Below are 23087 nucleotides of genomic sequence, written 5' to 3'. Positions count from 1 at the left end.
GACTGGGGGGAGGTGGGGAGGGTGGGCAGGCTCAGAGGGACACCTCACTCCAGGACAGTCTCCTGAGGGGTACATAAAAGCCTCTCTCTACAACCACTTTTGTGAGATTCCTTCTGACCACAGAAAGTCATCATCATGATCATCCTTCAGCAGCAAAATGGCACAAAACAAAGGGAATAAAAGAGAAACTATCAATTATGAAGACTCCTCATTCTAATTCCCCTACTCTCGTCTCCAGTAGGTGTCCTTTCAGAAGAGAATCTTTCTATGGCTGGAACTAAATCTGTCTGGAGATTAAATATTGAACAGCTGGGAGAAGTTTAATGTCAATTTAGACTGACTCAAGAAGAGGGAAATACTCTTGGTAAATACCGTACTGACGATGCGCAGCATTACAGGAACTGGAGCCACCAGCCTCTTCTCTAGGTTTTTTAAACTTTAACTTTATTTTGGCTTGCTGATCCATACTGGATGAAAGTGAGGCGGTGGGGGAACTTTATTTGGCAAATGGTTACTGAATGCCTGGCCTGAGGTCCACAGCCTAAGGGAGGGCAGAGACTTAGGGGAAGAGTCTAAGGCAGTGAGGTCATCCCCTTTACACATTCACAATAGAGAGAAGTAGACAAAAAGACACCTACGAGCACACCAGTAGGGGTTCCTAATTCTGCAACAACAATCATGTTCTATGCTTTTCCTTAAATAAGAAAATGTAGGGAGGGGACAGCCTATGTAAGAGCATACAAGGCCAGAGGTAAGAAGAGTTCAATTGTGTGAGATCATCCATCTACTTACTCCTCTTAACATGCCCTCTCCCCCTGAAAGATCAGAACCAAGGGATCCAAAGTATCTGAGACAGGAAATGAGTAACACAGGAAAAAGGATGTGGTCTGAAAAAGAGTGGATTCTGGGGCTGAGCCAGAGCAAGGAACAGGCACAGGGTCATAGCTGAGGGAAGGGCTTGGTGTCAGGAAGAGACATCTCAGGGTCAGTCCACTCAGACTAGAAAGTGAATGACAGGAGGTATGTCGGGGGAAGCAGCACAGTGCCTTCCTAAGAGGCTCTCCTTCCCTGAAGGAGGCAGAGAATGCAGAAACAATGGCTGATGAGACCCACAGCCAGGAGAATGATGACTGTGACAGAAGGAAAAGGGGCTGGAGGTCCTTCTTTACTTAGAGGGAAGAGTAAATAATATATATGGAATGAGCTTGACAAAAGTGAATTAAAAATTAACCCAGGACCTGGGAGAGAGTGGAAAGGGCCAGGAGGTGGGGACATGATGAAACACCAACATTCATTAAGCACCCCTGTGCCACATGTCAGTAAAGAACGTTTGGGGGAAAAAAGAAGGGGGTGAAAATAGAGAAAACATAGTTGGACAACTGAGAAACTGACTCAAGTACAACAGAAAGGACTAAGAAACTACCCCCTTTCTCAAGATTCAGGCTGGAGGAAAAAGATGTCTGTTCTTCCCTGTGTGCATGGACGAGCCTGGAAACAGATCTTGGGTGGGCTGAGAGGCAGAGCTCATGTGATGAAGAGTGCCTGGAAAGGGCAGGTGCCAAAAGAGCACCACTCCCCATCTGCCCGACCTTCTGCGAAACAAGCCCGCCCTTGTGAGTGAGCCAAGCCAGAGGCCCCAGTTCCCGCCTTGCAGGGGCTGGAACTTAGGTGCAGAGAAATCACCAGTGGAAAACACAGTTTATCAGCTGGTTAAAAAGTGTGAATACGCCCAAATGTAGATCCAGATGTTGGGAGCTATTTGTTAAAATCACTTTTATATTCCCCAGTGCCTAGGGCAGTACTTTACCTAAAATGGGAGCCAAATAAAAGTATGTTAAATCTAACTGAATGAAACCAGAACTACTTAGCTGTGCTGGTTATCTTAAGGTTCAAGACAGCCTCTTGCCCGATAACCAACAGTCAGGTACTTTATTTCTGTTCTAAAGTCAAAACGATGTGAAGCCCTACATCCCTTGTGACCTAAACCTAAACCCTAATCAATAGGGTCTGCCACAGGTCTGTTGCCCTGTATCAGAATAAAAGATGGGCGGGTGGGGGAGGTGGGAAGAAATACAAGAGCAAGAAGGAATTTCCTTGCCTCATTAGCCTGTAATGTTCATGCTGACCTAGAAATCCTGGCAGTTCCAACATTTGGGTTGACTCAGGAGGGGAAGAAAAATCCCAGGTGAATGATAATTGGATTACCCAGTTATGCTCCAGAGCCAAATGGCTGGAAAAGGCCAGGTCAGTAGGCTGTGGTACAAAGTGACATTATTTTTTAAACCAAAAATGGAGACACTTAGGCTGATAGACAATGGGATGGAATAGTTTAAATTGGGGCTGTCCTAGAAAAATCAGGGACATATAATGGATTTAGGTAGGTAGCTTATTTTGCAAGGGATCCTCTGGGCCCAATATGCTAATGGAGAGGGGATTAAGGATCAAACACCGGAGATATCCGAGGGGAAGGCTGTCATTGATTTGTAAGGGAAGAAAAACATGAAAAGAGTGTGTTCCGTACACAGCACATGAAGGTACATATCGTAGATATGGAGTAGAAAGGAAAGGAAAGTTGATCAGAACCGAAAGTACGTGGGTGAGATCAGTTCAGGTTATGGAAGACGGGTGGGTGGGCCGGTGGGGGTGGGCCGTAGCAGGGCACTGACTGGTATCCGACACCGGGCCCAGGGCTTAGTTCAGATGGTAGCGTCGCCACTGGTTTGCAACCTGACCTTGGGCCAATTATTTCCCTGTCTGCGGACTTCAGTTTAAATACAGAATCTCACAAATCCCGATTTTAATGTAAAGAAGCAACAAATATAGTCTACCTTCATTTGGCATAGGAAGGAGAGAAAACGCTCGTCTAAAAATGGAAGAGAAGACAGACACAGAACAGCTTGTCCCTTTCCATCCAATTAAAAACCTCGTGAGACTGAACTAGATTAAAAACAAAACTCTCCAGCGAAGCCGCAGGCGCCTCCAATATAGGGAGTCCACCACCAATAAAGTACGGCAGATGCCAGCAGTCTTGCCCCCGAACGCACCGTCCGTCCCCGGGAAGTCGCAGATGCGGGGAGGCCGGTCCTAGGTTGGGCCTGGGGTTGGGTGTGTGGGGCCCGGGGACGCGGAAGCTGCGGCGCGCCGAGGTGACACAGGGCTTCCAGGGGCGGCGGGCGCGCAGGGTCCCCAGGCGAGCGAGGCAGGGGAGCGGGGCACCTCCCAGGCGCCGAGCGGGCGACAGCCGCGACTGGCACAGCCTGGCAGCCGCGTAGGCCCGGGTCGTTAGGGGCACCGAGGGCGGTGCCCGACTTCCAGTGCGGCGAGCGCTGCCCCCGGCCTCCCTACCGGCGAGAACCCCTCCCCCGCCCCGGCACTGACCTGTCCAGGGCCCGGCTGGGCCTGGCCGGGCGGGGCCTACGCAGCCCCTCGGCCGGGCGCCGACTCGCGCGGGGTCCCGGGCCCGGGCGGGCCGCCTCCTCTCCGCCGGGAGCCTCCGAGCCGGGGCCCGGGGCTGCCGCGGCGCATCCGACCGCACCGGCCTGGCCGGCGTCAACAAAGGGCGGCCGGGGCGCGAGGCCGGGACGGGGGCGCGAGGCCGGGGCGGGAGCGCGGGCGGCGGCCGGGGTTGCGCGCGCGCGCGCGGCGGGCGCTCGAGGGCTGCAGCCGCCGCGGAGACAATGCGGCGCGTCTGGGACGGCTCCCGCGGCCTCCTCCGCCGGGGGCGGGGCGAGGGCGCGGGGCGGGGCGGGGCGGGGCTGCGGGAGGGGCGGGGCGGACACGGGCCGCGCGCTTCCTTTGTGCGTCGAGCCCCGCCTCGCGCCCTCCGGAAGGCGGGTTAGGGACGCCCGGGGCTCAGCTTAGGGAGGCGGGCGCCGCGCCACGAGGAGGCTGCCCTGATGCCTGGTGCAAGTGCTCCTTGGCGGGGCGGCCCGCGACTCCCACCTTGGACCGTTCACTGCCTGAGGGGCCTGGGGTGGCAGTCAGAAGACTAACGACCACCAGTCACCGAGAGCTCAGTTCGTGCCAAACCCTGCTCGCGCTCTCCCCGACTTATTGTTCACAACGACCCTACAGGTCATTCTCCTTCCCACTGGGAACCGGGGATCAGAGGGAAGTCATGGCCCGAGTGCCCCGGTCACACCTCCGTGAGCGGCCTCGGGCTCGCGGTTGAGGCTGATTGAGGAAGTGGGTTCAGGCGGCCCGCCGTGCCTGGGACACGGTCAGAGTCCCGTGAGTGTTGTCTTCCCCAGGCGCACCGGGTGAACCTGCGCTGTCGTGGCGAAGCATACTCATTCAGCACGCGCGCTAGGGGCTGCGGGGGTACAGAGAGGTGCAGCGTGACACAGTCCCCACCCTCAGGAGCGCGAGGCGCAGGAAGGTGCTGGACACACGCCAGGGACTTCTCTCCATTCTTGACTTCCCTCTATTCCCAACATGGCCCCATTTTCTTGCCTTCCTTAGTATTCATATTTGTCGCCTGCCTTTCTTCTCCCCCCACCCCTTTCCACTCTCAGGCCTCACCTCATCTTCTTTGTTTACATCTATTTTACATTCCCCGAATATTTACTTAGCTCCCTTTCTCCTCTGTTTTTCAAATTTTCAACCCCCCTTTCCATTAATATTCATATTACCTTCTCCTCTGCCTCTGCATTTCTTACACTTATATTTTGTTTTATAAACTAGGGTAACACAATTGTATCCTCAACTCCTGTTCCCTAACATGCCCACACTTTCCTGCCTCCCTCTCTCAAGTTCCACTAGTTCTTCCTGGAATGCTCTTTCCTCAACTTTGCATGTCCAGGTCCTACCTATCCTTCAAGGTCCAGACTGAAGAACAGCAGTTGGCAAACTTTTTCTGCCAGGGACCAGAGAGTAAATATTTTAGACTTCGTAGGTCACACGGTCTGTCGCAACAACTCGTCTCTGCTGTTGCTGCAGGAAAGCAACCACAGACAATACGTACGTGAAGGAGTGTGGTTGTGTTCCGATAGAACTTTATTTATGGGCACTAGAATTGGAATTTCAGATAAATTTCATGTATCATGAAATAGAATTCTTTTGATTTTTTTTAAAAAAAATTGAAATGTAGAAATCATTATTAGCTTGCGAGCTGTACGAACACTGGCAATGTGATGGTTTTGGCCATTGGGCTGTAGTTTGTCAACCTCTGTTCTAGAACAATGCCTCGTCCTCCCTGAAATCTATCCCGATCATGTCTAGTTGGCAGTAACTTTTCCTGTTTTGTAGCTTTTAAATGACTTACCTCAAATCCATCTATGGCATTTATCGCATTTTACTTTCTATTGTAATTTTTTTCCTGTGCATTTTTCATCATTCCCAGTAGACCTTCAGCTCTTGAGGCGGGGTACAGACCATGTTTCTCAATGTGCTACCTCCCTTCCCACAGTGCTTTGCACAGACCAGGCATTCACACATACACAGAATGGGCCAGGCGCAGTGGCTCACACCTGTAATCCCAGCACTTGGGAGGCCGAGGCGGGCAGATCACCTGAGGTCAGGAGTTCGAGACCAGCCTGGCCAACATGGCGAAACCCTGTCTCTACTAAAAATACAAAAATTAGCTGGGCGTGGTGGTGCGCACCTGTAATCCCAGCTACTTGGGAGGCTGAGGCAGGAGAGTCACTTGAACCCGGGAGGTGGAGGTTGCAGTGAGCCGAGATCACACCACTGCACTCCAGCCTGGGCGGGAGAGTAAGAATGCATCTCAAAAAAAAAAAAAAAAAAAAAAAAAAAGGACATACACAGAATGGATATTTGGATATTTAAGTCTTGGGTGGTTGACAGTTGTTTCCACTGTGTAAAGCTTACTTCTCTCATGAGATAGGACCTCAAGAGGAGGATGCTTGCTTGTATATATCACCATGATTAGATTTCAGAAAGAAAATTTTGAGGGCTTTATGGAGGAGAAAGAGAGGCAAATGTCAGTTCATTTAGGGGTTTCTGGATTACAAACACTTGAGCAAAAAATGTTGATTACCACTGTTGCAGAGACAGGGCAGGAATACTCAGTGGGGTCCTGTATGATACTTCTATTAGCAAATTGGTAAAAGGCAAATAAAACATGCTGTATAATTTACAGGTGGCAAAGTTAAGCAGAGGCGTTAGTATAATGAATAGCAGAATTCAGATAGAAAAGATTCCTGCCCCACCACTTGTTTTTTTCTATGCCTCAGTGGTCTTACCTTTAAAATGAGGATGATAAAAGTTGCTACCTCAGAGGGTTATTGTCAGGATTAAATGAGGAAATATGTGTAGTCTAGCAGAGAGGGCTCAATAAATATTAACTATTAATCATTACTGTTTTCTTGCTAGGCTGGAACTGTGGGCTAAATTTACAAGATAACACTTAACAGATGTGAGCAATTCTATTTTGGTTCACACTATAAATTATACAAGTTTGAGACTAGGGGGAGCTGGCATGACAGCAGTTCCAGGTGAGACGAAACCTCAGAAACGAAAATGAAACCCAGCTCTCTGGAATTCAGGTGACAGTGCTCCGTGAACAACAGTGTCATTCCTATAGGGTCGGAGAGTTCACGGGGGCCATTCGTGCACCATCCTGATGAAGGAAGGTGAGGGAGTGACTACTGTAGGAGTCAGTCATGGCGCTGCCCTTTCACAGCCACGGGACCTGGAGCCCCTCAGCCTTTGTTTCTGCCTCTGAATAATGGGGGTGATTCTATTTATGTCCTAGGGCTGTCGTGAGTGAGTAAAGGACTTGGAACAGTACTCAGCATATACTAAGTGTTCAACAAATTTTGGTTCCTTCCTACCATAAAACATGGATCTAGGGAACAGCCCTGCCCCTGAAACAAGCTTCTAAAGACTAGTAGCTGTTTATATTTGGAATTAATGTGCTTAATTTTGGGGAGCAAACATTAGGAAAATTAATGAAAAGGTAGAATGTAGATAGACAAGCCTGCCCAGAATGGTGAGAATGGAGGTCTTGATCTGTCATAGGTAAAAAATGAAAAAAAGTCTCAGATATTTAGCCTGGAGATTTTCTCTTTTTTAATGAGGGGAGAGGCAAGAGACAGTCTGACAACTGTCTACAAACACTGTATAAGATGGACTCTTACAATTCACAAGACAGAATCATGACCAACGCTGGCAAATTCCAAGAGAGCAGGTTTTGACTTCATTTGAAAAGCAACTTTCTGATAATTAGAGCAAATCTACAGTGGAATGGACTACTGTTCAAAACCCCTTCTCATCTGCAAGTGTGCAGAGAGAGAAGGGATGACCTCCTTCCCATCCTTTAATTTTCCTGCTGTCCTTTCTCCATATTCTCTTCCTTGATCCTGCTTCTGTTCCCTATAGAACCTTTGTACTCTTTTTGCCCTGCCTTGTGCTAAGGTATTTTTTTCTTATGTCTCCATCAATTTCCAAACTCTTTTTCTCTTGGCTGTTCCCCACCCCCCACCCCCTCAGCAAACACAGCACAATGACTGGAACTGCCTCCCTGAGTTGCAGGTGGTCCATGGCTCAGAATGTCACTGAGATCTGGGCCAACAGTGCTGTGCAAACTGGCAGAGAGGGGAAGGGAAGCAAACAGATCTTTGCAGAAGGCGGAGGTACTGCTGTGCCTCTCCCATCCGGGTGAAGGGACCCAGCAGAGTCTCCTGAACCCCAGGCGGGGAGAAGTCCACTTGTAACTGAGCCCACACAGATGGACAGATGGGGATCCCAGAGCTGAGCAGTTTCCTCAGAGATGCTTCCTGTGAGCTGAACTCATCTGAGTCCCCTTCTGCCTCCCCCTGGCATTTCCCTTATTTTTGAGATGTGATAGCCGTTTTGCCATATTTCCAATATCAAGAACCCCCTTTCATACCAAAAGAAGCAGAGAACTGTGACAATTAGCCACCTGCCTCCACTCTCCACTTGGCATGTCTATGTGGATACATCTGACACCAGTGACATGCAGGCAGGCCCCAGCGTCTGGCTCTAGAACTTTCATCTCTTCTTTCTCCACTCTCTTGCTCTAATAGCTTCCGTGTCTCCCTTACTTTATCCCTGGTTCATCTTCTCACATCCCTCCTCTGTTTCCAACCCCCCAGCTTCCTTGCTGGTAATAGTTTACCCTCCCATTCCAGATGCCCTAGTGAAATGTGCCAGGGCATGGCGAGAAAGGCCAACTTCCTCCCCTCCCCCAGGGCCCCGCTGTGCTTCATACCGTGAGCTGGGGACGGCTGGATGTTAGGGCTCGTGGGTACAGGCAGGCCACCAGGCATGGCAGTGACAATAGCCTGCTGATGTGGTGATGGGCCAGACCGCATCTCAGGCACACTCTTCTGCCCTGGTGCCACTTCTTTCCAGTCATCAGGGACACACTGCTGGGGCTGTCAAAGGACAGGACAGAGAGAGGGGCCTCTCAGAAATAGCCTTTGCGTTCTTGGATACTTCCCTGGTTTCCATGGAGCTTGGGAAGCGGGTTAGGACCTTAAGATTCAGTCATCCTCAAATTGGGGAAAGCCCTCTCTTCCTTCTTGGAATCCCCAAAGATGACTTCACCTGTCAGCCTACACAGAAGCACCTCTTGACGGGGCTGTGGGGGTCATCCGAGCTGTGGCCGCCCCATGTGCTCTCTGGAGCTTGGGGCTGGCTTACTCACCACTGGTGAAGCAGGCTGCAGTTGTAAGATGACGGCTGAAGTGTGCTGGAACCTGCGTTGAGGGGTGTGGGGCACGCCCTCGGGATGTCCATTCTGAGGCCCGGCATCAGGTGTGGGAGGGTGACACTGCTGACTGCCGCCAGGCTTGTGCAGGTTGACAGTGGGACACTGGAGTGGCAGGGCGGGTGTAACCGGGCCTAGTGGCATGGCATGGGCCTCTGAGCCGGGCTGGAGGGCCACGCTTGGAGAGACTGAGGCGAGCTGGGGGTGGGGCTCAGCTTGGAGCACAGGCCGTGACTGCTGGGGCGGCGGCTGCTGCTGTTGTGGCTGTGGCTGCTGCTGGATCACAAACTGGGGCTGCAGGTGCTTTGAGGATGGCTGTGGGAGGAGCTGGTGTGGCTGCAGCTGAGCATAGGCTGAAAGGGGAAAGGCCAGGTTAGACAGCATGGCTTGACCTTCTCTTCTGTGTCTTCCAACTCTGCCCCTCCCGCATCCAAATAAAAATGGCTTCCCAAATTCAATGTCTCTTGTTTTCATCCCTTTCATTTTTCACCCTGAGCCTGGCCTGCTCATTGCCATGGCCTAACACATTCACTCTATTCCTGCTTTCGTCCTTTGCTGGAGGAACACTGGGCTCTTTGAGCTGTCCCCCATCGCCAAAGCTCAACTCCTCAAAACTCAAAACTCACCTCCTCTGTGATGCCCTTTGGCCATTCTGGCAGTTGAGAGAAATACTGGATTCTAAGTGTGACATGCTCTCGCTCCCCTCTGTGCCCTTCACCTGCTGTTCTCTGTGCCGCAACAGCTACAATCTCTCCACCACCCAACCCAGCTCTGCGTGGCTAGTCCTCATGCAGCCTCTGGCTCTGCTCAGGTGAGGCCTTCTCCAGGAAGAGCCAGTAGACAACCGTAGTTCTTGGATCCTGCCATCAGACAGACCAGGGCTGGATTACTGGTTCCCTCTGTTATATACCAAGAGACCTGGGAATACCTACTCTCTGGGCCTCAGCTTCCCAATCTAAAAATTGAAAATATAGTTTTTGTACAGAGGTTGCTGAAAGGATGAAATGAGAAGAAAATGACAGAACAATGACATAATGTGCACAGCACAGTGCCTGGCACGTGGTCATATTCAATCATTTCTAGTTATAACAGTTATAATAATATAACTATTATATCAGTCTGGTTTAGGTTCTCAAAGTATCCAGGGGCTACCTCGATCATAATAATGCTTATTAAGGTGAGTTGTAATTGCTTCTTATCTATCTTCCAGATCATGAACTCCTTGTGGTCAGAAACTTCGTGTATCTCTTTCTCCAGAACCTAACACAGTGCCTGAGAGGAGTTTATTTTTTGCCATGTGTTGCTATGCTAGCTTTTCCCTCTTCTATTTTACGCAGGCTGACTCTTTGAGGTGAGAATTCTTATATTGTTTAGTATCCCTTCAGTGTCTAGCTCGTGCCTTGTTTAGAGTAGGGATTCAGGAAATTCAGCCCAGAGATTGTCTTTGCACAGATCACTCTCTGGCTAGTGCCAGGCCAGCCTAGGATGAAGCAGCTCAGCTGAATCTGTCCTGTTTAAAAACTGCCCTCCACAGAGACTTCCACGGCTGGAGAGCTGGCCAAATGCACGCAGGCCACAGCTGGAGGCCCGTAAATGGATTTTTACAACTAAAGCCTCATGCCAGTAAGGGTAAAGGTGAATTCTGAGTCCTGAGCTCACATTTTAAGAGGATCCTGTGATGCACCAGGTGCAAAGTAAGCAGGTTTCAAACTGAGTTAGGGGAGGTGCCTTCCTTCTTGAATTTTGTCTATTCACATGCAAGTTTTGAATGGTCTCATCCCAGCCCAACATGAAATTCCAAGCAGAATACCAACAGGAATGGAAAGGACAGAAATAAGACGTGTTACAAAGGAAAAGCAAAATGGTCCTTGGTGACTGACTGTCGTAGTCAGAGAGGGAGGGACTGTGGATGGCCCACAGGGGTTTAGTATGGATGATACTGAATGACGGGTTTGGGAAACTTGGACACTAGTGTGATGTTGACGGAAGTGTGTTGGGTTTGGGTTGATGGCGGAACCTTTGTGGAAATGCCAGCAGGCGTTTGGTGATTATAAACTGCCCCTGACCCCAATCTAAGCTGTGTCTCCTTATCTCACATTGAATAGGTCAGAATTTAACAATCAGGCACTTTTGAGAAGACTGTTGATAAGGCACCTGGGAGACACTGAAGAGGCCACACAGGACTTTGTTAGGCCCCCACAGCCAAAACGATCTGCAAATGATGGGCATGTCACTGCAAAATGCAACCAAAACTTTTTCTCCCTTAATGCAAAATCATGGATTCCTGCTCCTGGAATGTGGAATCATTCTTAGGGGCTGCCCATGTGAGGTGGGAGCTGGAGATGATCCAGGTCAGGGAGGCTAAGAGGATCAATGGCACGCCCCACCACTTGCTGGCTGTGTGGCCTGAGACAAGGTGCTCTTCTTTCTCAGGGCTTCAGAGTTTCATCTGTGAAAGAGGAGGTCTGGGCTAGGTGATCACATAAATCTCTTCCATATCTAGAATTTGATGGAGTGGCTATAGCAGAAAAGTAGTTTACAATTCAGGGTTAATAAGGAGGAAAAAGGATTACAGAGGGAAAAGATTCTAAATCTATACAGCATAAAGAGTATAGGTAGGGACAACACACATTTGTTTTCCCAAAAGACTGGGAAAGGGGACTGCTGGCTTGGCTTCTATTCCTGTGCTTCCTCTCCTATCCCATTCCCTCCCCACCCTGTGCTGCCCATGGAAAACTGAAAGCAATTGTTTAAGGACAAACGAGGCTACTATACACCAAGGCTGGAAATCAAGCTCATAAGGCTTGAATCAATTTATAGATCAGAGACCCCAAGGTATTTGGGGTATATATTCATACATCCTTAACTTTTTGAGATTAATAAAAACAAAGATCATGATTTAACTCCAGCATTATCCTGGATCAAAAAAAAATCCTTTTGTTTCGAGTATTGCAGTAAAGGGTCTTCCTGATTCCAGTTTCTTCTCTCTATAATCCAGCTTAGAGAGTGCAAACTAATCTTCCCAGTGCACAGATCTGATCTCTCACTAAAAACTGCCAGGGACTCTCCTTTGTCTACGGTTATCTAAAGCCCCTGGCAGGCATTCAGGATCTCTTTACAACATAAACCAACCTTTTAATTTTTATTATTTCTTTGACCCAAGCAATCTTTACTGTTCACTGTACCCTGTACAGAGTATATGCCTTTTCTCATACTATCTAGAGTGCCACAAATCAAATTCTAGTCACCATTCTCTGGCCTTTACAGCTGACAGGACTTTCCCCTTTCTCTGAGATGACATTCAGGCCGCTTTGCTTCGCACTGCCCTCAGAGAAGCAGTGTGCCCAGAAGTCAAGTGTGAGCTCTTGAGTCAAAATGCTTGGATTTGAATTCCAACTCTGCTGCTTACCAGCTGTGTGACATGGGGTGAGTGAGTTACTTGACCTCTGTGTACCTCTATGTCATCATCTTTAAAATGGAGGTAAGGATTACACCTATCTCAGAGTTATTTCAGTAAGTGACTTATCTCTTTTAGTAGGCAGAATTTATGTGAGTCATTTGTTTCCTCTAAAATATCTTGAGTTTAGTAGATGCTCAATCAATAGTGGTGAATGAATGAATGAATGACAGACAACATGGTGGGACTCGTTTATCCTACAAAACTTGTTCTCAAGGCTTCAAATATGCAGGAAACGACTCACTGTCCCAGAAATGCTGGGACTCTTGCCCCAAAGTATATGGGAGCTGCAAGCATACCAGTTATAGTTACAGGACTACTTATGCACTCATTTTCCTAGAAGTCCACTATAATTGACTAGAGTTTGATGTTACCTGGCCTACCAGCAAGGAGAATATGCCTGTGGGAGAGGAATGGCAGATCTTTTTACTACCCACTACCCTTAAGGGAAGATATACTGTCAACCACTCATTCACTCAACAAACAATTCATTAAGCACCCACCACACACCAAGTATTATGGTTGGTACTGGCTAAAACATGCCTAGAAGACATTACAGTTTAGTAAAAGAGACAGATGGTAGACAGATACTCTCAGCGTAATTTGGTAAATATTATGATAGGCAATAAGCACAGAATATTGAGAACATGGAAAAGGGGATTCAGCTTTGGAAGGAGAGCAGAGAAGGTTTCCCAGAGCAAGTAAGTGTTTAACATGATTCAGAGTTAGGAAGATGACAAAAGGAACAGCATTCGGGAAGACTCAGAGGCATAAAATACTATGGTGAATTCAGGGATCTCCAGGGCATCATGCATAGTTGAAAGCCAAGGTGTCTAAGAGAGAGGAGTCAGAAAGGAGGCAGTTTTTGGCTGGGTCTAAGTTATGCTAGCACCTTCTAGGGGCTGATTATCCCTAAAGATGTCTCATGTGATTAGGCTTCAGGAGGTAACTAAGGTTGGGGTTAGCTCTAGAGGTCAGTGCTCTGCATACACAAGAATAGACAAGGAAGCTCCTTTTAGAAAACCCTAAAGCAATAGCCACACAAATTTTCCATCATGCATTCCCTTGGCTTGGGGTCCGGGGGAGTTTGAGAGGGGAAGTAGAGCTAAGGGAAGTTTCCCTGTAAGGAACTTATAAAACGGTGTTGGGTTGCCAGCTGCAGGGGCACTCTGTGATGGTCTGATTATGCTTGACGGTTTTCAGGCCTGCTCTGCAGCCCTCTGGAAAAACTACCAAATATTTGCCGTGTACCGGATTCTTTGCTAGGCAGCTTGCAGCATCATAAAAGAAACTGTTATCTGCATCTCTGCCCCTGCCCTGCCCTTGGCAGAGGATGGCAGGATAGCATAAGTGGATAAAGGCATGGGTTTTAGAGTCAGTCAGAGCTGGGTTTAAATCTTGGCTCTGACACTGATCACTGTGCAATCTTAGATAAATTGCTCAACCTCTCTGTATCTTGACTTGCTGTTCTGTAAATGGTGACACATACCACATGGTTGTTAGTATCAAATGGAATATTTTGTTTAAACCACAAAGAGATTCACTGCCTTTGCTCAACACTTGGTACCTACTAGATGCTCAGTAAATGGTAGCTATTCTTAAAATACTACCTGTTATCTGTGTGTTGCTTTGAACTTCTCAAAGAATTTTTATCATTTAAATCTAATTTATTTCTAACAAGAAGGCCATGAGGCAATTGAGAAGTGTTTTTATTTTACAAGCAAGAACTGAGAGTAGTTTCCAAGTGACTTGTACAATGCAGTAAGTGAAGGGGAACTTGACTTCGTTTGACAGGTGAGGCATGGTGCCTTGCATATTACAAGATGCTGATGGCCAAGTGAATAACACAAGTCGGTAAGGACAAAAAAGGTCAAAAATGCTGATGGCCAAGTGAATAACAGAAGTCAGTAAGGACGAGCGAGTACAGCAAGCCTAGGAGTATTATTAGTTGCAGGCAGTTGGGAATACCGGAGGCAATCTTGGAGGTATAGACAACAAAAAGGGATTGTTATGCCAGAAGGCAGGGAGGGAAAGGGCATATGACAGGCCAAGAAAGTCACAAAGGGGTAGGAGTTGGAGAGAAGAGACAACAGCATATTTGCTTGGCCATAACAGAGCATCTGCATGAGGACACCACGAGCAGTCAGAGAGGTGCAGTGGGCAGTGGGGGGAGGGTCTTGAAGGTCCCCCATGAAGTCAGATAGTCAGTCAGAAGTCATTAACATGATAGTGAGTGAGCCCTTACTATAGACTGGGCATTCCGGCTGATCAAGGAGAACATAAAGACACAGTGAAGGTTTTTTTTTTTTTTTTTTTTTTTTTTTTTTTTTTGAGATGGAGTTTCGCTTTTGACGCCCAGGCTGTAGTGCAATGGCATGATCTCGGCTCACTGCAACCTCCACCTCCCGGGTTCAAGCAATTCTCCTGCCTCAGCCTTCCAAGTAGCTGGGATTACAGGCATGAACCACCACAGCCGGCTAATTTTTGTAGTTTTAGTAGAGATGGGGTTTCACCATGTTGGCCAGGCTGGTCTCAAACTCCTGACCTCAAGTGATCCGCCTGTCTCCGCTTCCCAAAGGGCTGAGATTACAGGCGTGAGCCACCGTACCTGACCACAGTGAAGGTTTTTAAACAAGAAGGAAATAATAGTCTCTGAGGGAGATAATTCTAGCAGTGGTGAGTAGGATATCCTGGCGATCAGTTAAGCCTCATCCCATCAGCAGGCCTTAAGCAAAGCAGGAAGCCAAAACGAGAGGAAGTCTCATCAGAACCTGGTGACAAACTGGTGATAAGCTGGGTGGCAATGGAGCGTGGGAATGAGGGAGGGCTTTCTCTGTGCCGGTCACCTGCGCAGGACATCTCAGTCATTTACAGCCCATAGGAAGTATAATCACCTCTGTTTTACAGATGAGGAAATGGAGGTTTACAGAGCTTAAGTAACTTGATCATAGTCATTAAGCTAATAGGTGATGAAACTGGGGTCTGAAACCAGGTTAACTCCGAAGCCCACTGCTTTTCCCACTGTAACGCTCTGCCTCCCTGGTGGCTCTGACACCAACAGGCTGTGCAATCTTAGATAAATTGCTTAACCTCTCTGGATCTAGACTTGCTGTTCTGTAAATGGTGATACATACCACATAGTTGTTAGTATGAAATGGAATATTTTGTTTAAACCACAAAGAGGTTCACTGCCTTTGCTCAATGCCTATTAGATGCTCAGTAAATGGTAATTACTTTAAAAATACTACCTGTCACCCGAATGTGAAGTCAAAATAACTCTGTGAGTCTGGGGTGCAGGAGGACCTCGCAATTGTGGACAGTGCTCAGGAAACTGGTAGAGGGGGCCTTTCCAGAGAGGAAGATGCAGGGTTTTTGTTTTATAAATTCTCCAGATTAAAAAAAAAACTTTTATGCAGTGAAGTGATGTCTATCTATAGACAGCTGAAATGTATGGGGAGAAGAGAGGAAGACAGGGATGGATGTGTATTAGGAAGTCACTGGCAGACAGGTGGTGGATGTCTGAAAGGTATGAACCGATAAACTCCTCTGTGAGTGAAACACAGGGGCACAGGACTGAGTTTTAGGAGACCCACAGCTAATGGCAGAGGGCAAGGGAAAAGGAAGGAGGGTCCCACTTCCACACACAGATGGTCACACGCGCACACAGCCACTCTGGGCTTAGGTGCTTCCCAGTGCCAGCTGAGATACTCCTCCTTCTGTTCCATTCTTGAAACTTACTCAGTTTTCAAAGCACAACTCAAATTTCTGCAGCTCCCATTAGAATTTAAACTCTTGTTCATCTCTTTAACACCCATAGTGTTCAGTGTAATGTTTGGCACATAAGAGGTGCTAAATGAGTATCTGTTGAACTACATAATTAAAGGGACAAATGGTTTGGGGATGACGGTGACTCTGAGCCATACCTCTTTCATTTGTGAAATGGAATAATCACTGTTAAGATTAAGTGAGATATGTAGGTAAAGCATTTAGTGCAGTACATGGAATATGGCTGTTCATTAACTGGTAATTATTACTATTAGCCCACAGCAACCAGGGAAATAGTCTAACAGAAGCCTAGATGAAGAATTTCGGGAAAGAAGAAAAGTCCACCTAGGCCAAGTCCCTTTGTGTGTCAGTCTTTCTCTCTCACACATACATGCACACAGGCTCACACACATAGTCAAAGATGTTAAGCAAAGTATAAAGCTCCTCCACTGATAGCCGATATCATTTGGATTTTTCTCCCAACATAAAAAGAGATGCTTAGTTATCCAGATTTGGTGCTACAGTGGATAGCTGAAATGATCTTCATGGCTGGCTCCATGATTTTAACATCAAAATCGTTGGGGATTTCTAGCAGATGACAGTCCCACCTGTAGGCTTTGGTTTTTATTGGATTCCCTAAGTAAAAGTGTGCTTGCAGTTTGGAGGCTGCTTTGGGAGGGAAATAGGGTACTCAAGAATCCTAGAATCAGCAACATCGCATTGTCCAGCCTATCACAGACAGAAATCACTGCCCCCTGCACAAAATGCTCTCTGTGTTCAAACAAAGCAGCTGTGTGGCCTTCCAGCAGAGTTCTCGCTCCTCAGCTGAGACCTGAGGCGGGCTGAGGATGCAGAACAAAGACTTGGCATCTGGAGGCCCAACTGGGTGAAAGGGCCCCGGCGTTTCAACAACCCGACAGTTCCCTTTTAGCACAGCGTATCCCTCCCGGTCAGCAACTTTCTCCTCACCTTTGGGCCTGAGTGTGCACCCAAAGCCTGGAGTTTATCCACTAGAATGAGGACTCCAAGAACCAAGTCTCCTATCTGGGGCTGTGGCCCAGTCCCTCAGGACTCGGCTTCCCTGAAGGCCAGGCCCAGGGGACCCCTGCTGCCTGCCTCTCTTCTGCCCTCCGTTGCTCAGTCCTCATGTCAGTGAGAAGGGCAAGCCAGGCCCTTCTCCTTCCCCTCCAAAGCCCAACCTCTTGGGCTCTGTTCTCCGCCCCTTACTCCCCTCCCCCCGCTGCTCCCCCACCCCTATTCTCAGCATAAGGGACCTTTTCTATTTGCAGAGCCTAAAGAAGCCGGTTGCCAAGGTGACAGGAGCAGGAACAGCAGGGAGCTTGCCATGGGGGAGGGGCTTTGCCCCCAAACAGCTGTCAGTGGGAGCAGTCCCAGCTGGGACTGGAAGGTCTGCCTGCTCTGGGAGGAAACAGCCCCCAGGAGAACACATTCCTCTCTGCCATACCCCCTCCTACTGCCCCACTGCGAGTCTCCACTGGTTACTTTCCCTGGGGGCAGCCAGCCAGCCAGCTCAAAAAATGCTCCAATAACAAACAAAAAATGTGTGTGCGCTCGCTCCCTTTCTCCCACACACACACACACACACACACACACGCACACACACACACACATGCACGCACGCACACACGCGCGCGCTCAAGCACACTCTTCTGCTCTCAGATCCCTTGGTTCATTGACAGTGGGTTGGCTGGGCAGGAGGCCAGAAGTCACCTCTGCCCAGGGAACTGTGTAGCCCAAGACAGGTGCTGCTCCTGGCTGCCCTGCACTAGGTCCTAAGAATGATTTCAGTCTTTTTTGTCCAGAGGCCCTGAGAGGATCTTCCCCTACTAAAACTCCCCAGCTGCCTTCCATCTGGGAGGTGGGAGTGGGGGAGTGCAATCTCTGCGCTCACAGAGAGGAAGGGGTGGGAGAGAGGAAGAATGAACAGGATGGTGGGAGGCAGGAACAATGCAGGCCCACTGCTTTGTGTCTCTGGGGAGAGGTTCTTTGTGGGACTGCAGCTCACAGCTGCTCCATAGAAAGTTCTGTGGAGCCACTGGTGCATTCTAGCCAGGCACTATTAGCCTTAGGCCCTTGGGCCTCAAGCCTGTTACCTGCTGGTATTTACCTTTACACGGGGTCTCCACCAGACTCTGCAAACCCTGAATAGGCTTAGACCCCCCAGACTCTTTCAGCTTTGGGTCAGAAACAGGAAAGGCTGAGGAGGCCCCAGATTACTGTAAGAACTGAGAGGGACAATCTGGCTTGAGATGAAGAACAGTGTTTGACTCGGCCAGCTATGGCCCCCAGTCCTGCCACTTGCTACTTAGGTGACTTTGAGTGTGTGATGGATGTAGTAAGCTCCTGGAGAACCTCTCTGAGCTTCAGTTTGCTCATCTGTAAAATGGATAAAGACACCTACCGGACAGGGATCTTTCCAGGGTTTAAAGAAGCGCGATGCATACAATGCAGGGCACATTATCTAGCACACGACGGACATCCTGTGAGTGCTGGTCCCGTTTCTGTCCAGTTTTCTTGAGAACTGAGTTGCCTAGCAGCCTTAGGAGGAACCCAAGAACTAGTCTTTCTTTTGAACAGTGTTAGAACTTGGGGGGCTGGCTTAGATTTAGAGAGAGGTTACATTTCGGCCTGGGCTGGAAGGGGGTTCTCAGGAAGGCCTGAAACGCAGATGGTCCTCCAGGGCATGCAGATTGAATGAGAAACTAGAAGAAGTGCTCATCTGGGGTCTCAGCTCTAGTCCAAGCTGCTTTCAACGCATTGAAAGAGCCCCCAGTCTACCCTTCTGAGCCTCACTTTCTTTTTCCATAAAAGGAAGAGGCTGGGCCACCTTCTGGAGAAAGCCATGCCAGACAGTGAGAAATATCTGAAGCCACAGGGCCGTGAGGCCTCCGTGGGGAGGCGCCTTTCTTGGCTCAGCGGTGACCGCTGGAATGCAGCGACTGACCCTTTGCCCCTGGGTGATTTCTGAAGCCTCAAGAAGGTGAATGATGGACTTTGACCCCGTTTCCTCCTAACTCAGTGCCATGTGCGCTGCTTTGCTCTTCTCTGCCTGGGAACCTTCCCTGCTCTGTCTGTCGGGTCACATGCTCATGCTGCAAGGCTCATGTGCCATGTCCTCTGAGGGACAGCGTCTCTGACCCATTCTGCCTGGCAGGCAGCTGACCATCTGTGCCCACACTGTGCCTGGTACTTAGTCCTAAAATAGAATTTATGAAGTGGAATGGATTTGCTTCTATATCTGGTTCCCTTCTTTTGACTGCACACTCCTTTAGGGGGAAAAAAAATCCTATCCTATTTTGACGAAGATGTATTGAGATATATTTTTGATGTATTTTCTCAAGAAAAAAACCCGCCGATTCGACTGGATGGTAAAATGGTTTGAGAGAGGACTCAGGTTAGTGGTTGTCTCAGGGATGCGATCAGCGTGACTCTCTCTTTAATGCAAAGCCACGTGCTTCGCCACTCTATTTATTTCTATGGTAAAACAGCGTGGTCTTGTTCCCTAGACCGATAGGCCTTGGCTTCTTGGGCTCTTGGCAGATTTTCCCATTAAAGATTGCCTACAATGGGCAGCGCTGGGAGAGTTTTAGTAGGCAGGGAAAGGGGTCTAGCAGGGCATGTGGATTCATCGGACCTGCCTCACGAGCAAGCTCCTGGATTTATTCTCAAGTGTCACCCTCACTAGCAAGCCTTTCCTAGCTCCTCTCCTCAAGGCCAGATAGCTCCTCTGTTCTGACAGTGTTCAGAGCTTAGATCTATTATGGCATATGCACTGTACTCATCTGTCTCCCCAGCTAGACTGTGGAGGGCAGGACCTGCGTCTCATTTATCTCTGCACACCTAGAATTGGCAACATGATTGGCAAATACTAATCAACAAATGCTTGCTGAATGATGAGAAAAAATAAACTTCCTACATTCCCATCTCTCTGTCTGGTTCTTACATGCTTCTGGCTAGCCCCTGGCCTTTTTGCTGAGTCTTGGAGAGTTTCAAAATAGTTCAACTGCCTGCCTCCAGCCACTCCAGGTTGTGCCCACAGCTCCAGAGCTGTGGCTGTGTACCTCGATTCATCGCTGGGTCTACTGTGCAGAAGGACTCCTTTATTCCAACCAACATGGCTGCCCTGCATAAAGTTAGGCCAGAAGCATGGCACAGAGCCAGGAGCTGATGGACACTTCGAGACAGGGAGGGAGGAGAGAGAGACCCATGGCTGGTATCTTTGCAAATCCATGGGAAAAAGGAAAGTCTGAAAGCCTCCTCCTGACTCACGGCCCTGAGTTTTCTGGGAAAGGATTCCTGCTTCCTGAAGACCTTACCTGGTGCAATGAGGGGGTGGGCAGCCACAGCAGGAACCGTCCGGCTGAGCCCAGCCCGGCCCTCCATGCCCCCTGGCACACTGCTGTTGCCATCTCCTTTCTTGAGTGGCTCCATCACACTGTCAGCTATGCCAGGCTTGGCACCTGCGGGGGAAGCCTGAGCAGTATTTCTGCTCTGTGCTGGGGTAGGCAGAGGCTGGCTACCGCCCGGCGTGGGTTTCAGGGCCGAGCTGGGCAGGACAGGCTGAGTGGGGGTGGGGCCCGAGGCTGCTGCCGATGGTGTCTGCTGTGTTCGGAGGGTCAAGTTCTGTACCTGGAAAAGAGGGGTCTGTGGGAGTCCAGACAATGTGGTAGGAGCAATGCCAGTATACAACTAAGAGGGAGAGAGGGATGGATCCAGGAATGGCTGAATAGAACGGGAGGTTGTCAAATCAGAGAGAGAGAATGTGTTAGGGGCTAGAAGAGGAACCAGAAGCACATGGAGTTGCTAAAGAGGGCCAGAGGGTTCGTTGTGACTGCATCCAGCAGCAGAAGAGGCTGAGTTCTGAGAAGGACCTGCTGCCCAGCTGGGCGGGCAGGGGTGGGGAGGCTGGGTTCTGTCCCTTCTGTTGCCCTCCCTCCTCCCCAGCACTTTCAGGATTGGATGCACACCACCCAGAAATCATTCCCAGCGAGGGGGAGCATGGGGCTTCCCACGCGGGAAAGGCCAGGGCAAAAGTGGAAGTTAACTGACCAGGAAGGCCACCAGGCAAGTATCTTGTCTCAGAATAAGGTTGCCACCGGCCCTTCCAAGACGGCCGGCACACTTACTCAGCCTGGTCCCTGGCGCCCTCTGCTGGACACAGGGAGGCTGTGCCAGACTCTGAAAATCCAGCTACCAGCCCTGTCCCATCGCCCTCCCCATTCCGTAGATGAGGATGGGGAGATGCGAGTGGTAGGGGTTCCTTCCCCGGCTGACCACAGAATCTTCCCAGCCACAGTAGTATCTGTGCGCTCCTAGAAGAGCAGGACACGTCTCTGCTCCCTCTTCCATGCCATATTTCTCGGGTCCTAGCAGCGCTACCGTGTGTAACTGGAGCGGGACTTTCCACTTATGAAGCAGCAGTAGCCAGACCAGCTATCCTGGGGCAGGTGTAAAGTATGGAGGGTAGCACAGCCCACCCCTCCCTGGCAACCATGCTGGCCTCAGCAGGCTGTCCTCTGGCTCCTGACCTGTGTTTGAGGGAACAAAACAGAGCCAGGAGGGGCCGAGGCCTTCTGGAACGGGGTAGACGTGCAGGCCTGAGGGCATTGGGGTGTCCTCCGCCTGCTTTCCTAGCTGATCCCGGCCTCTCCTTGTGCCCCTCCCCAGTATCAGTGCCCCTCTACAGGGGTGCCCACCCCCCTGCCCTCCCACAAGCATGGAGTCCTCACCTGGGCGGGGGTGGGGGGCCGGGCGGGGGAGCCAGTGCCGAGCTCAGGCTGCACAGTAGCGACGGTGGCCGTGGGCGTGAAGATGAGCTGAGGGGACAAAGGAACAGTGCCGCCTAGGCTCCTAGCTACCTGCACCAGGTTACCTGGCTGGGCCTGGAATCACAGGAAACGAGGCGCCTTTTACCTGCTCGATGTGGACTCAGCCACAGGACACAACTGTTTAGCCCAGAAACGGCTCTGAGGAAGGGCAGGAGAGTAGAAGCAGAAAGGAAGGGGGAGTCCAAGGGGAGCGCCTGCCTTTCTCTAGAGGCTCGTTGTGTCCTGACCCAGGCTGGGTGCAGGGGTGGGTGGGGAGAGCTGCTCTGGGGCTACACCAAAGCCGAGTTCCCTTCAGAACCCTCTGTGAGGGGCTCGTCCTAGAGGAGACCGATATCCCCAGGATACGCGGAAGCCACCACCTCCTCAGCATCCTGGGAAGCGAGATGGATGCCCTAGGACCACCTTCCAGGTCTAACCCACTGCTGAACCCGGGGCTGGGCCAAGACGAGACTGCCCTCCAGGGGATCAAGTTCGATGTATCCTTTTGGTCATTTTCTAGTCAAAGTTAGATTCAGAGGGGCCTAGAGACAACAACAGCAGAGGAAGCGGACTGCCTGGAGCCGTCCTCATGTCTGAATCCCATCCTGCGGGGTGCAGGATCCATGGTGTTCTCTGCATGACACCTCGACCTCCGTGGGAGTCTAGCTCTGTGTCAGTGTGGATGTGCTGCTGCCTTGACACGGTGCTTTCCCTAGAACTCTGCCATAGCGCAGCTGTGCTTGTTCCTCTGTGGGTGTATGCCCTGCTCTGGGGAGGGAGGCAGACAGGCAGGCGTCACGACCCCAGTGGAGTAGGACATAGGGACAAGCAACCTGCAGACACAGTCAGCTTTGGGCAGCAGCATCACAGTGTGGCTGTCCAGTTCCCTAGGAGATGGAAGTCTATTTCATGCCTTGTGTCTAAGAGGCTGTTCCCTGGGGATGGAGATGCGCCTCAAATGATGAACTCGGAGCCAAGAACAAATGTGTGGGAGCAAGACCACACAAGCTCCGAGGGTCACGTCCTGGCCATAAGAGCAAAGGGAGGGGTGGGACTGTGTTATCTTCGGGATAGTGTGTCAAGAGCCCGAAGGAGCAGACTTCAGAATGGGAGGTATGAGACATGACCCACAGTGACTGAACCCTAGCTGGGGCCGCATGCTACTGCCACCCAGGGACTATGCTGCCATTTTCCCAGGACATTCTCCTAAATCTTAGGGACCTGGTAGGCTCCTAAGGACCTTTGCGCCCCTCAGGGACAGGTGCAAAGGAAAGAGCTGGTGCTATCCTGAGTATATCCTGCCCAAACAAGCTCATCTGACCCTGATTAGAATGGGGGCTGC

At 50.0% G+C, this 23087-nt stretch overlaps 1 protein-coding gene and 1 long non-coding RNA gene across 13 annotated transcripts in view; one reads left to right on the top strand and one right to left on the bottom strand.

Annotated features, from left to right (window-relative positions):
• PHC2 (polyhomeotic homolog 2) overlaps nucleotides 1–23087 on the bottom strand; it is a 112050-nt gene that overhangs the window by 23043 nt on the left and 65920 nt on the right. For 4 of the 12 annotated variants that reach the window (XM_055254905.2, XM_055254904.1, XM_055254907.1 and 1 more), the window contains 4 exons: nucleotides 21668–21820; nucleotides 20255–20567; nucleotides 8633–9048; nucleotides 8195–8360 (listed from right to left, as the gene is read on the bottom strand). In XM_055254905.2, the coding sequence (XP_055110880.1) occupies nucleotides 8195–8360; nucleotides 8633–9048; nucleotides 20255–20567; nucleotides 21668–21820 (1048 nt within the window). Of the gene's footprint in view, nucleotides 1–3378; nucleotides 3682–8194; nucleotides 8361–8632; nucleotides 9049–20254; nucleotides 20568–21667; nucleotides 21821–23087 lie in introns of those variants that run through there. The other 8 variants (XM_063627953.1, XM_055254906.1, XM_055254908.1 and 5 more) reach the window with 6 other exon arrangements.
• Nucleotides 3804–10682, top strand: LOC134734600 (uncharacterized). The gene is made up of 3 exons (XR_010117743.1): nucleotides 3804–4230; nucleotides 9906–10046; nucleotides 10230–10682. It is a non-coding gene; the product is annotated as an uncharacterized lncRNA (long non-coding RNA).

This window comes from Symphalangus syndactylus, chromosome 12 (assembly GCF_028878055.3).
Source record: "Symphalangus syndactylus isolate Jambi chromosome 12, NHGRI_mSymSyn1-v2.1_pri, whole genome shotgun sequence".
NCBI classification, from domain to species: Eukaryota; Metazoa; Chordata; class Mammalia; order Primates; family Hylobatidae; genus Symphalangus; species Symphalangus syndactylus.
Note: the sequence above shows the minus strand (reverse complement) of the source record. Positions and strands in the feature narration are given on the sequence as shown.